This window comes from Oncorhynchus mykiss, chromosome 6 (assembly GCF_013265735.2).
Source record: "Oncorhynchus mykiss isolate Arlee chromosome 6, USDA_OmykA_1.1, whole genome shotgun sequence".
NCBI classification, from domain to species: domain Eukaryota; kingdom Metazoa; phylum Chordata; class Actinopteri; order Salmoniformes; family Salmonidae; genus Oncorhynchus; species Oncorhynchus mykiss.
Window position 1 is genome coordinate 94,669,881 of NC_048570.1, and position 14,139 is coordinate 94,684,019.

Genomic DNA, 14,139 nt, shown 5'->3' on the forward strand with positions numbered 1-14,139 from the left:
GTGTTCCCCTGGCTATCTGTAAATGATGTCTGAGTGTTGGAGTGTTACCCTGGCTATCTGTAAATGATGTCTGTGTGTTGGAGTGTTCCCCTGGCTATCTGTAAATGATTTCTGAGTGTTGGAGTGTTACCCTGGCTATCTGTAAATGATGTCTGTGTGTTGGAGTGTTCCCCTGGCTATCTGTAAATGATGTCTGTGTGTTGGAGTGTTCCCCTGGCTATCTGTAAATGATGTCTGTGTGTTGGAGTGTTCCCCTGGCTATCTGTAAATGATGTCTGAGTGTTGGAGTGTTACCCTGGCTATCTGAATTTTTTAATTTTTTTTAAGAAAGAAAATGCTGCCATCTGGTTTGCTTAATATAAGGAATTTGAAAAATATTTATAGTTTTACTTTTGATACTTAAGTATATTTAAAACCAAATACTTTACGACTTTTACTCAAGTAGTATTTTACTGGGTGACTTTCACTTTAACTTCAGACATTTTCTATTAAGGTATCTTTACTTCTACTCCAGTATGACAGTTGGGTACTTTTTCCACCCCTGTTTACTGGTACCATGACTGTGTTCAACTCCCAAATTGTACCCTGTACCCTACATAGTGTACTACTCCCCCATAGAGCTCTGGTCCACCGTAGTGCACTATTTAGGGAATATCGTGCCATTTGGCTCTGAACAAAAGTAGTGCACTATTCTATTTAGGGAATAGGGTGCCATTTGACTCTGATCAAAAGTAGTGCACTATTTAGGGTATAGGGTGCCATTTTGGATGTAATTCATGTCTCAGAGCAGGAATGTGTTACAGATACTCCATCTACACCTGTCCTCTCTCCAGGGGGAACATGTTACAGATGTTCTGGTACCACTAGAGGATTCTGGGAAGTCATCATGAGAATGATTCACAGAGAATGGACTGGTGTTGTTAGGGTCTGTTTTAAGTGGAATGGACTGGTGTTGTTGGGTCTGTTGTAAGTGGAATGGACTGGTGTTGTTGGGTCTGTTGTAAGTGGAATGGACTGGTGTTGTTGGGTCTGTTGTATAAGTGGAATGGACGGGTGTTGTTGGGTCTGTTGTAAGTGGAATGGACTGGTGTTGTTGGGTCTGTTGTAAGTGGAATGGACTGGTGTTGTTGGGTCTGTTGTAAGTGGAATGGACTGGTGTTGTTGGGTCTGTTATAAGTGGAATGGACTGGTGTTGTTGGGTCTGTTGTAAGTGGAATGGACTGGTGTTGTTGGGTCTGTTATAAGTGGAATGGACTGGTGTTGTTGGGTCTGTTGTAAGTGGAATGGAGTGGTGCTGTTGGGTCTGTTGTAAGTGGAATGGACTGGTGTTGTTGGGTCTGTTGTAAGTGGAATGGACTGGTGTTGTTGGGTCTGTTGTATAAGTGGAATGGACTGGTGTTGTTGGGTCTGTTGTAAGTGGAATGGACTGGTGTTGTTGGGTCTGTTGTATAAGTGGAATGGACTGGTGTTGTTGGGTCTGTTGTAAGTGGAATGGACTGGTGTTGTTGGGTCTGTTGTAAGTGATATGGACTGGTGTTGTTGGGTCTGTTGTAAGTGGAATGGACTGGTGTTGTTGGGTCTGTTGTAAGTGGAATGGACTGGTGTTGTTGGGTCTGTTGTAAGTGGAATGGACTGGTGTTGTTGGGTCTGTTGTAAGTGGAATGGACTGGTGTTGTTGGGTCTGTTGTAAGTGGAATGGAGTGGTGCTGTTGGGTCTGTTGTAAGTGGAATGGACTGGTGTTGTTGGGTCTGTGGTAAGTGGAATAGACTGGTGTTGTTGGGTCTGTTATAAGTGGAATGGACTGGTGCTGTTGGGTCTGTTATAAGTGGTTCGCTAGGCTCTGATGTTATCTGTCTTGGAAAAGCCATACAATATTTGTTATATAAAGACTGACTTATGCTCCCAACAGTGTGCTGCAACGGTAGCTCAACCAATGTTCTACAGTATGTTTACTGAGCACTGCGTGATCACAGATCATGATTTATTAAAAGAAGAACTCAAACGACCGATCGGACAACGCAAGAAAAATAAGAGACATGATGACTCAACAATATCACCACAGACTGAGTCCCTGTTCTCTCTCTCCTCTGTTTAAATGACCCTGTCTGTCTGTGTGGGCTCTGTGACTGGGCTGTGCACTGCTGGGCTAGCTGGAGGGAGGGATGGAGGGAGGGAGGGTGGGAGGGAGGGAGGGATGGAGGGAGGGAGGGAGGGGATGGAGGGAGGGAGGGAGGGAGGGAGGGAGGGAGGGAGGGAGGGAGGGAGGGAGGGAGGGAGGGAGGGAGGGAGGGGATGGAGACATATTGAGGCTGACTAATCACAATCGAGGTTGAGTCAGCAGAAGGTGAATGGAATGCTGCTCACCAGGAAACAGCCTTAACACATCAGTAGTAAGGAATGCTGCTCACCAGGGAACAGCCTTAACACATCAGTAGTAAGGAATGCTGCTCACCAGGGAACAGCCTTAACACATCAGTAGTAAGGAATGCTGCTCACCAGGGAACAGCCTTAACACATCAGTAGTAAGGAATGCTGCTCACCAGGAAACAGCCTTAACACATCAGTAGTAAGGAATGCTGCTCACCAGGGAACAGCCTTAACACATCAGTAGTAAGGAATGCTGCTCACCAGGAAACAGCCTTAACACATCAGTAGTAACGATCACATGAATCCTCACTGTTACCAAGCAACTATCTACTGCTCCATATTACTTTCCTGTTACCAAGCAACTATCTACTGCTCCATATTACCTCCCTGTTGCCAAACAACTATCTACTGCTCCATATTACTTTCCTGTTACCAAGCAACTATCTACTGCTCCATATTACCTCCCTGTTGCCAAGCAACTATCTACTGCTCCATATTACTTCCCTGTTACCAAGCAACTATCTACGGGCCCATATCACCTCCCTGTTACTAAGCAACTATCTACTGCTCCATATTTTCTTCCTTGTTACCAAGCAACTATCTACTGGCCCATATCACCTCACTGTTACCAAGCAACTATCTACTGGCCCATATCACCTCCCTGTTACTAAGCAACTATCTACTGGCCCATATCACCTCCCTGTTACTAAGCAACTATCTACTGCTCCATATTACCTCCCTGTTACCAAGCAACTATCTACTGGCCCATATCACCTCACTGTAGGGTTGGCTAGAACAAGTTAAGCTTAATGTCTTACAATACATTGAACAGAGGACTAAAGAGATGAGTTCTACATGAGATTTACCAGCTCATAACACATACAGGTGGTGTGTATTAAATATCTTCGCAGCCGGTCAGAAAACTCTGAAGAACAGATCATTTAAGTTTGAACTTTAAAGTTCAATTCATTAAGAAGCTAAATATTGAAACTTAACTGACATTAACACCAAACGAGTATCAATAACAACAACAACAACAACCCCCCCCCCCCCCCCCCAGAACATCAGAACCAGATACCTTTAGTTCTGGCATGCTGACGATGAGCGCCAGGGGGAGTCTGATGTCAGGCTGGTTAGTGTAGTCCAGTGGTACTAGGTGAGGAGCCAGCTCGTGGAATCTCCCATGTAACCTAGGACACACAGACAGGAGAAGGTCAGGAAACATCCACACACATAACCCTATGGGTTTTTGGCTCTTTTGTTTTACAAGGCAAGGAGTGGTTTAACCTGGTCCAAGATCTGTTTGTGCTGTAATGACGATTACCGTAAGAGTTAGCTGTACGACCACAAAAACAGATCTGGGACCAGGCTTAGAGAAATGAAGAGCCATTATGGACATCGTATGCAGAGGTCTAGCGTCAGTACAGTCGACTCATTCAGTCATAAATATATTTGCATACAGTATACGGTGCTTATCTTTCCCATTCATTTTAGATTGAAACACTAAACGTATCTACACAACAGATGAACTGGGACGTGGGCTTTTCTCACACATTCCTGACACATATCCACATTTTGAGGTCTGAAAACATCTTGACAAACTTACATTTTTTGGAGCCAATTTTCTTTGATTCTCTGAGGTAAGCACCTTGTACTGTCCCAGCTGGAGCTGGGATGTTTAAACCCCTTTCATACTACCAACATATTTTACATATTACCAACTGGGGGTCCTTTCGACCCAGAGAAGAAACTATTGGGAAAAACAACAATCATAGCAAAACATAAAGTATTCATAAAGTATTCACAAAGTATTTAGAAGGTATTCATAAAGTATTCATGAAGTATTCACAAAGTATTTAGAAGGTATTCATAAAGTATTCATGAAGTATTCACAAAGTATTTAGAAGGTATTCATAAAGTATTCATAAAGTATTCACAAAGTATTCATAAAGTATTCATGAAGTATTCACAAAGTATTTAGAAGGTATTCATAAAGTATTCATAAAGTATTCACAAAGTATTCATAAAGTATTCATGAAGTATTCACAAAGTATTTAGAAGGTATTCATAAAGTATTCATGAAGTATTCATAAAGTATTCACAAAGTATTCATAAAGTATTCATGAAGTATTCACAAAGTATTTAGAAGGTATTCATAAAGTATTCATGAAGTATTCAGACCCCTTGACTTTTCCCACATTTTGTTACGTTACAGACTTATTCTATAAATATATATATGTATATATATTTAAATACTCCTAATAATCCTCCCGAGTGGTGCATCAGTTTAAGGTACTGCATCTCAGTGCTAGGGTCGTCACTACAGACCCTGGTTTGATTCCAGGCTGTTTCACAACCGGCCGTGATTGGGAGTCCCATAGGGCGGCGCACAATTGTCCCAGCGTCGTCTGCGTTAGGGTTTGTCCCGGTGTAGGCCGTCATTGCAAATAAGAATTTGTTCTTAACTGACTAGTTATATAAAGGTAAAATGTAAATAAGATCCTGTCATTATGGGGTATTGTGTGTAGATTTTATTTATATATTTTTTTTATTTAACCTTAATTTTGTGAAAACATTTTTATTTAATTTTTTTCTTGCAAATGTCTAAATTAAAAAGACAAAAATACCTTATTTACATAAGTATTCAGACCCTTTGCTATTATGAGATTCGAAATTGAGCTCAGATGCATCCGGTTTACCTTGATCATCGTTGAGATGTTTCTACAGCTTGATTGGGTATATTGTGTTTAGATTGATGGGGGGGGGGGGGGTGTATCCTTTTAAGAACAAGGCTGTAACGGGGTGTATCCTTTTAAGAATAAGGCTGTAACGGGGTGTATCCTTTTAAGAATAAGGCTGTAACGTAAACAGATTGTGGAATAAGTAAAAGGGCCGGGATACCTTCCTGAATGCATTGTACACTTCATTAGGGTCAAAACCTCATTAGGCATGTTAATAATGTTAAAGAATTACCTATTTTAGTAATATGAGGTCATTTGAATGTTCTGTAAAAAAACTAAAATATATCTAATCTCTCAAATAATGTACAGCTTTTCTCCAAGTACAATCTACATCAGTAGTAAAAAGATGATTAACCACAAATTGATTGAAATATAATTTCGTTTTTAATTTTTTTTTAAAGTAAATGTTAATTGTCATATTTATGTGGTAAAAAAAACAACTGTCATTTAAAGGGGCTGTACACCAACATTTGAAACATACGTCATTTTATTGACATTAAGTGATTCATCCTGTCACATCGGTATAAAGGGATCGGGAGACAGGCGCAGGAATGCGTACTAGGGTTTTTTATTGACATTAAGTGATTCATCCTGTCACGTCGGTATAAAGGGATCGGGAGACAGGCGCAGGAATGCGTAATAGTTTTTTTTATTGACATTAAGTGATTCATCCTGTCACGTCGGTATAAAGGGATCGGGAGACAGGCGCAGGAATGTGTAATAATTTTTTTTATTGACATTAAGTGATTCATCCTGTCACGTCAGTATAAAGGGATCGGGAGACAGGCGCAGGAATGCGTAATAGTTTTTTTTATTGACATTAAGTGATTCATCCTGTCACGTCAGTATAAAGGGATCGGGAGACAGGCGCAGGAATGCGTAATAGTTTTTTTTATTGACATTAAGTGATTCATCCTGTCACGTCAGTATAAAGGGATCGGGAGACAGGCGCAGAAATGCGTAATAGTTTTTTTTATTGACATTAAGTGATTCATCCTGTCACGTCAGTATAAAGGGATCGGGAGACAGGCGCAGGAATGCGTAATAGTTTTTTTTATTGGCATTAAGTGATTCATCCTGTCACGTCAGTATAAAGGGATCGGGAGACAGACGCAGGAATGCGTAATAGTTTTTTTTATTGACATTAAGTGATTCATCCTGTCACGTCAGTATAAAGGGATCGGGAGACAGGCGCAGGAATGCGTAATAGTTTTTTTTATTGACATTAAGTGATTCATCCTGTCACGTCAGTATAAAGGGAACGGGAGACAGGCGCAGGAATGCGTAATAGTTTTTTTAATTGACATTAAGTGATTCATCCTGTCACGTCAGTATAAAGGGATCGGGAGACAGACGCAGGAATGCGTAATAGTTTTTTTTATTGACATTAAGTGATTCATCCTGTCACGTCGGTATAAAGGGATCGGGAGACAGGCGCAGGAATGCGTACTAGGGTTTTTTATTGACATTAAGTGATTCATCCTGTCACGTCAGTATAAAGGGATCGGGAGACAGGCGCAGAAATGCGTAATAGTTTTTTTTATTGACATTAAGTGATTCATCCTGTCACGTCAGTATAAAGGGATCGGGAGACAGGCGCAGGAATACGTAATAGGGTTTTTTATTGACATTAAGTGATTCATCCTGTCACGTCAGTATAAAGGGATCGGGAGACAGGCGCAGAAATGCGTAATAGTTTTTTTTATTGACATTAAGTGATTCATCCTGTCACGTCAGTATAAAGGGATCGGGAGACAGGCGCAGGAATACGTAATAGGTTTTTTTATTGGCATTAAGTGATTCATCCTGTCACATCGGTATAAAGGGATCGGGAGACAGGCGCAGGAATGCGTACTAGGGTTTTTTATTGACATTAAGTGATTCATCCTGTCACGTCAGTATAAAGGGATCGGGAGACAGGCGCAGGAATGCGTAATAGTTTTTTTTATCGACCCTGATTACAACGTGCCACGTAAAGGCATGGGGACGAAGAAACAAAACAAAAAGAGCGAGTGTGATAATAATCCATTTTCATGGCAGATGGAGGTAAATACGTGAACCACGTCCTTTCGAGAGTATATATATATATATATATACACACACTGTGTGATAGAAACAATAGGTGTTCCTAATGTTTTGTTGATAGAAATAGCAGGTGTTCCTAATTCTTTGCTCATAGAAAAAGCAGGTGTTCCTAATGTTTTGCTAATAGAAACAGCAGGTGTTCCTAATGTTTTGTAGATAGAAACAGCAGGTGTTCCTAATGTTCTGCTAATAGAAACAGCAGGTGTTCCTAATGTTTTGCTAATAGAAACAGCAGGTGTTCCTAATGTTTTGCTCATAGAAACAGCAGGTGTTCCTAATGTTTTGCTCATAGAAACAGCAGGTGTTCCTAATGTTTTGTTGATAGAAACAGCAGGTGTTCCTAATGTTTAGCAACCTCGGTGTATAGACCAGGCCATTTCCATTGTGTGCATCCCAAATAGAGACAGGGGCGCTGGCGCTAATAGTGAATAGGGATTCATTTGGGACGTAGACATTAAAGACATTTACAGATTGGCGACGGGTCTATTTGGACATTGGTGTGTGGTATGTCACTGGGTTGTCTGCTCCCAACGGCAGAAAGCGCTCTTGGGAAAAATGTTCCATTATTGATGCTGGCTATCTTGTAATAACATGAGGTCACACAGTGAAATAAATAACGGTTAATAATGACTAACTCTCCAGTGATGAATGACCTGATGATCTGTCTGAGAACAGTATCCACTGACAACGTTTTAAAAGGCAAGGAAGGACACAGCGAGAGAAAAGCACACGCACACGCACATACACACACACACACAGACAGACACACACACACACACACACGCACACACAGACAGACACACACACACACACACAGACACACACACACACACACACACACACACACACACACAGACACCAGGGTCGACAGTTTGTCCGGCGGGCCTTATGGGGCCTGGCCCGTCCTACCGTACCTCCTGGCCCGTCCTACCGTACCTCCTGGCCCGTCCTACCGTACCTCCTGGCCCGTCCTAACGTACCTCCTGGCCCGTCCTACCGTACCTCCTGGCCCGTCCTACCGTACTTCCTGGCCCGTCCTACCGTACCTCCTGGCCCGTCCTACCGTACCTCCTGGCCCGTCCTACCGTACTTCCTGGCCCGTCCTACCGTACCTCCTGGCCCGTCCTACCGTACCTCCTGGCCCGTTCTACCGTGCCTCCTGGCCCGTCCTACCGTGCCTCCTGGCCCGTCCTACCGTGCCTCCTGGCCCGTCCTACCGTGCCTCCTGGCCCGTCCTACCGTACCTCCTGGCCCGTCCTACCGTACCTCCTGGCCCGTCCTAACGTACCTCCTGGCCCGTCCTAACGTACCTCCTGGCCCGTCCTACCGTACCTCCTGGCCCGTCCTACCGTACCTCCTGGCCCGTCCTAACGTACCTCCTGGCCCGTCCTACCGTACCTCCTGGCCCGTCCTACCGTACCTCCTGGCCCGTCCTACCGTACCTCCTGACCCGTCCTAACGTTTCTCCTGGCCCGTCCTACCGTACCTCCTGGCCCGTCCTACCGTACCTCCTGGCCCGTCCTACCGTACCTCCTGGCCCGTCCTACCGTACCTCCTGGCCCGTCCTAACGTACCTCCTGGCCCGCCCTACCGTACCTCCTGGCCCGTCCTACCGTACCTCCTGGCCCGTCCTACCGTACCTCCTGGCCCGTCCTACCGTACCTCCTGGCCCGCCCTACCGTACCTCCTGGCCCGTCCTAACGTACCTCCTGGCCCGTCCTACCGTACCTCCTGGCCCGTCCTACCGTACATCCTGGCCCGTCCTACCGTACCTCCTGGCCCGTCCTACCGTACCTCCTGGCCCGTCCTACCGTACCTCCTGGCCCGCCCTACCGTACCTCCTGGCCCGTCCTAACGTACCTCCTGGCCCGTCCTACCGTACCTCCTGGCCCGCCCTACCGTACCTCCTGGCCCGTCCAAATAAAATATTTAAATATTAATACTTTTTTTGGACAGAAGAGCACCGACAGAAAGACGCATCAATCACAGATAAATCATCCGAGTTACCGAAACAGCATCTCTCCGTCTCAGTATGTGTAGACCATGTATCTGATGCTGTCTGGACAGTGAAACAGCACCTCTCTGTCTCAGTATGTGTAGACCATGTATCTGATGCTGTCTGGACAGTGAAACAGCATTTCTCTGTCTCAGTATGTGTATACCATGTATCTGATGCTGTCTGGACAGTGAAACAGCATCCTCTCTGTCTCAGTATGTGTAGACCATGTATCTGATGCTGTCTGGACAGTGAAACAGCACCTCTCTGTCTCAGTATGTGTAGACCATGTATCTGATGCTGTCTGGACAGTGAAACAGCACCTCTCTGTCTCAGCGTGTGTAGACCATGTATCTGATGCTGTCTGGACAGTGAAACAGCACCTCTCTGTCTCAGAATGTGTAGACCATGTATCTGATGCTGTCTGGACAGTGAAACAGCACCTTTCTGTCTCAGTATGTGTAGACCATGTATCTGATGCTGTCTGGACAGAGAAACAGCACCTCTCTGTCTCAGTATGTGTAGACCATGTATCTGATGCTGTCTGGACAGTGAAACAGCATCCTCTCTGTCTCAGTATGTGTAGACCATGTATCTGATGCTGTCTGGACAGTGAAACAGCACCTCTCTGTCTCAGTATGTGGAGACCATGTTTCTGATGCTGTCTGGACAGTGAAACAGCATCTCTCTGTCTCAGTATGTGTAGACCATGTTTCTGATGCTGTCTGGACAGTGAAACAGCATCTCTCTGTCTCAGCATGTGTTGACCATATATCTGATGCTGTCTGGACAGTGAAACAGCACCTCTCTGTCTCAGTATGTGGAGACCATGTTTCTGATGCTGTCTAGACAGTGAAACAGCGCCCCCTCTGTCTCAGTATGTGTAGACCATGTTTCTGATGCTGTCTGGACAGTGAAACAGCATCCTCTCTGTCTCTCTATGGGTAGACCATGTATCTGATGCTGTCTGGACAGTGAAACAGCACCTTTCTGTCTCAGTATGTGTAGACCATGTATCTGATGCTGTCTGGACAGTGAAACAGCGCCCCCTCTGTCTCTCTACATGTAGACCATGTTTCTGATGCTGTCTGGACAGTGAAAAAGCATCTCTCTGTCTCAGTATGTGTAGACCATGCATCTGATGCTGTCTGGACAGTGAAACAGCACCTCTCGGTCTCAGTATGTGTAGACCATGTTTCTTGATGCTGTCTGGACAGTGAAACAGCATCTCTCTGTCTCAGTATGTGTAGACCATGTATCTGATGCTGTCTGGACAGTGAAACAGCATCTCTCTGTCTCAGTATGTGTAGACCATGTTCTCAGAATATAATGCTGTCTGGCATGTCATACTCTTTTTGGCCAGACAGCATCATAGTAAGGCAGAGGGGGCGCTGTTTCGCTCGCTCGGATGCTTTCTCCTGGTGAGAAAGTTTCAGCCACCTGCGAATTGAAGGAAGGTTGGCGGGTGCACAGCGTGTCACGTCTGCTCCCTTCTCTTCCCTCCCCCCTGCCTCCCTCCTCCCCTTCCTCGCTCCACCCTACCTCTCTCCCTCCCTCTCTTCTCACCACATAATTATATCCCTCAGCTCATCTGCTCCCGCTCTTTCCTCCCCCTGGCGCTTGAGGGTGCCAGGTTGCCCTGCATCACGCACTCCTGCCATCCATCACGCACTCCTGCCATCCATCACGCACTCCTGCCATCCATCACGCACACCTGCCATCCATCACGCACACCTGCCATACATCACGCACTCCTGCCATCCATCACGCACTCTTGCCATCCATCACGCACTCCTGCCATCCATCACGCACACCTGCCATCCATCACGCACACCTGGATATCCATCACGCACTCCTGCCATCCATCACGCACACCTGCCATCCATCACGCACTCCTGCCGTCCATCACGCACTCCTGCCATCCATCACGCACACCTGCCATCCATCACGCACTCCTGCCGTCCATCACGCACACCTGCCATCCATCACGCACTCCTGCCATCCATCCCGCACTCCTGGATATCCATCACGCACACCTGCCATCCATCACGCACTCCTGCCGTCCATCACACACACCAGGATATCCATCACGCACTCCTGGATATCCATCACGCACACCTGCCATCCATCACACACACCTGGATATCCATCATGCACTCCTGCAAATCCATCACGCACACCTGCCATCCATCACACACACCTGCCATCCATCACGCACACCTGCCTTCCCTCGTCACTCGCTTCAGCGTTATTGGACTCACCTGGACTCACTTATCACCTGCCTTCCCTTGTAACGCACTTTAAAAAAATGTTTTAAGTGATTTGTCTGACAAATCAGATCAAAACATCATGACTGGTTGTGTTCATTCAACATTAAAAGGGAATAATAGATTTTTAGAGTAAAATGACATGTCAGTTAATATAAAACCCATAGAAAATGTTGCACGCCCATAGGAGGTCACGTGAACCCCCCCTCCCCATGGAAATGAAATGCCCCGTCCAACTGATTGGTTGTGGCGCCGGCCCTGGAGTCTGGAACTCCTCCTCCCCATGGAAATGAAATGCCCCGTCCAACTGATTGGTTGTGGCGCCGGCCCTGGTGTCTGGAACTCCTCCTCCCCATGGAAATGAAATGCCCCGTCCAACTGATTGGTTGTGGCGCCGGGCCTGGAGTCTGGAACTCCTCCTCCCCATGGAAATGAAATGCCCCGTCCAACTGATTGGTTGTGGCGCCGGCCCTGGAGTCTGGAACTCCTCCTCCCCATGGAAATGAAATGCCCCGTCCAACTGATTGGTTGTGGCGCCGGCCCTGGTGTCTGGAACTCCTCCTCCCCATGGAAATGAAATGCCCCGTCCAACTGATTGGTTGTGGCGCCGGCCCTGGAGTCTGGAACTCCTCCTCCCCATGGAAATGAAATGCCCCGTCCAACTGATTGGTTGTGGCGCCGGCCCTGGAGTCTGGAACTCCTCCTCCCCATGGAAATGAAATGCCCCGTCCAACTGATTGGTTGTGGCGCCGGCCCTGGAGTCTGGAACTCCTCCTCCCCATGGAAATGAAATGCCCCGTCCAACTGATTGGTTGTGGCGCCGGCCCTGGAGTCTGGAACTCCTCCTCCCCATGGAAATGAAATGCCCCGTCCAACTGATTGGTTGTGGCGCCGGCCCTGGAGTCTGGAACTCCTCCTCCCCATGGAAATGAAATGCCCCGTCCAACTGATTGGTTGTGGCGCCGGCCCTGGAGTCTGGAACTCCTCCTCCCCATGGAAATGAAATGCCCCGTCCAACTGATTGGTTGTGGCGCCGGCCCTGGAGTCTGGAACTCCTCCTCCCCATGGAAATGAAATGCCCCGTCCAACTGATTGGTTGTGGCGCCGGCCCTGGAGTCTGGAACTCCTCCTCCCCATGGAAATGAAATGCCCCGTCCAACTGATTGGTTGTGGCGCCGGGCCTGGAGTCTGGAACTCCTCCTCCCCATGGAAATGAAATGCCCCGTCCAACTGATTGGTTGTGGCGCCGGGCCTGGAGTCTGGAACTCCTCCTCCCCATGGAAATGAAATGCCCTGTCCAACTGATTGGTTGTGGCGCCGGGCCTGGAGTCTGGAACTCCTCCTCCCCATGGAAATGAAATGCCCTGTCCAACTGATTGGTTGTGGCGCCGGGCCTGGAGTCTGGAACTCCTCCTCCACTGTCACCCTACTATGTCATCTCATCATGACTTTGTGCCTTTGATTACCAACATTACTGAAACAGATCCTTATAACAAATCCATCAGCTCACAAATAAAACCTCCCTTTATAGCTCTAACACCATTACCCCACACAGCCAGCCTGCAGAGAGAGAGAAGAGAGAGAGAGGAGAGAGAGAGAGGAGAGAGAGGAGAGAGAGAGAGAGAGAAGAGAGAGGAGAGAGAGGAGAGAGAGAGAAGAGACAGAGAGAGGAGAGAGAGAGAGAGGAGAGAGAGAGAGGAGAGAGAGAGAAGAGAGAGAGAGAGAGGCGAGAGAGAGGCGAGAGAGGAGAGAGAGAGAGAAGAGAGACAGAGAGAGGAGAGAGGAGAGAGGAGAGAGAGAGGAGAGAGAGGAGAGAGAGAGAGAAGAGAGACAGAGAGAGGAGAGAGAGAGAGAGGAGAGAGAGAGAGAAGAGAGAGAGAGACAGTGAGAAACAGATAGAGAGAGGGAGAGAGACAGAGAGAGAGAGAGGAGGGGGAGAGAGAGAGAGAGACAGTGAGAGAGAGGAGGGAGAGAGCGAGAGAGAGCTAGCCCCACTACTAATGACTTAGTAAATCCCATCCATATATTGCTTAGCAGCCGGGCGGCCAGGTGCCCCTCCTCTCCTCATGATTCACACTACAGCTTGGTGTGCTGCCGTTTTATTGGGTCATTTGTGGCACATCGCTGGCGATTGCAGCCATCCATCTTGGAGACAGTGTGTGCGTCATACCTCTGAAAACCAGGCTCAGTAGAACCTCTGGTCTGAATGAACTATGTTGAGGTGAGGTACATCCTGTCCTGGTATAACAGACAGGATGTTGAGGTGAGGTACATCCTGTCCTGGTATAACAGACAGGATGTTGAGGTGAGGTACATCCTGTCCTGGTATAACAGAAAGGAAGTTAAGGTGAGGTACATCCTGTCCTGGTATAACAGACAGGATGTTGAGGTGAGGTACATCCTGTCCTGGTATAACAGACAGGATGTTGAGGTGAGGTACATCCTGTCCTGGTATAACAGATATGATGTTGAGGTGAGGTACATCCTGTCCTGGTATAAAATACAGGATGTTGAGGTGAGGTACATCCTGTCCTGGTATAACAGACAGGGTTGAGGTGAGGTACATCCTGTCCTGGTATAACAGACAGGATGTTGAGGTGAGGTACATCCTGTCCTGGTATAACAGACAGGATGTTGAGATGAGGTACATCCTGTCCTGGTATAACAGACAGGATGTTAAGG

The 14,139-nt window shown here is 46.8% G+C and overlaps 1 protein-coding gene across 2 annotated transcripts in view; it reads right to left on the reverse strand.

The window, feature by feature from the left end:
* LOC110499808 (calcium and integrin-binding family member 2) overlaps positions 1-14,139 on the reverse strand; it is a 44,648-nt gene that overhangs the window by 18,674 nt on the left and 11,835 nt on the right. For both annotated transcript variants that reach the window (XR_005052354.1, XM_036981642.1), the window contains exon 3: positions 3,447-3,558. Coding sequence is in view for 1 of the 2 variants with exons in the window: in XM_036981642.1 (XP_036837537.1) it covers positions 3,447-3,558 (112 nt within the window). In the remaining variant the exon portion in view is untranslated. The remainder of the gene's footprint in view (positions 1-3,446; positions 3,559-14,139) is intronic.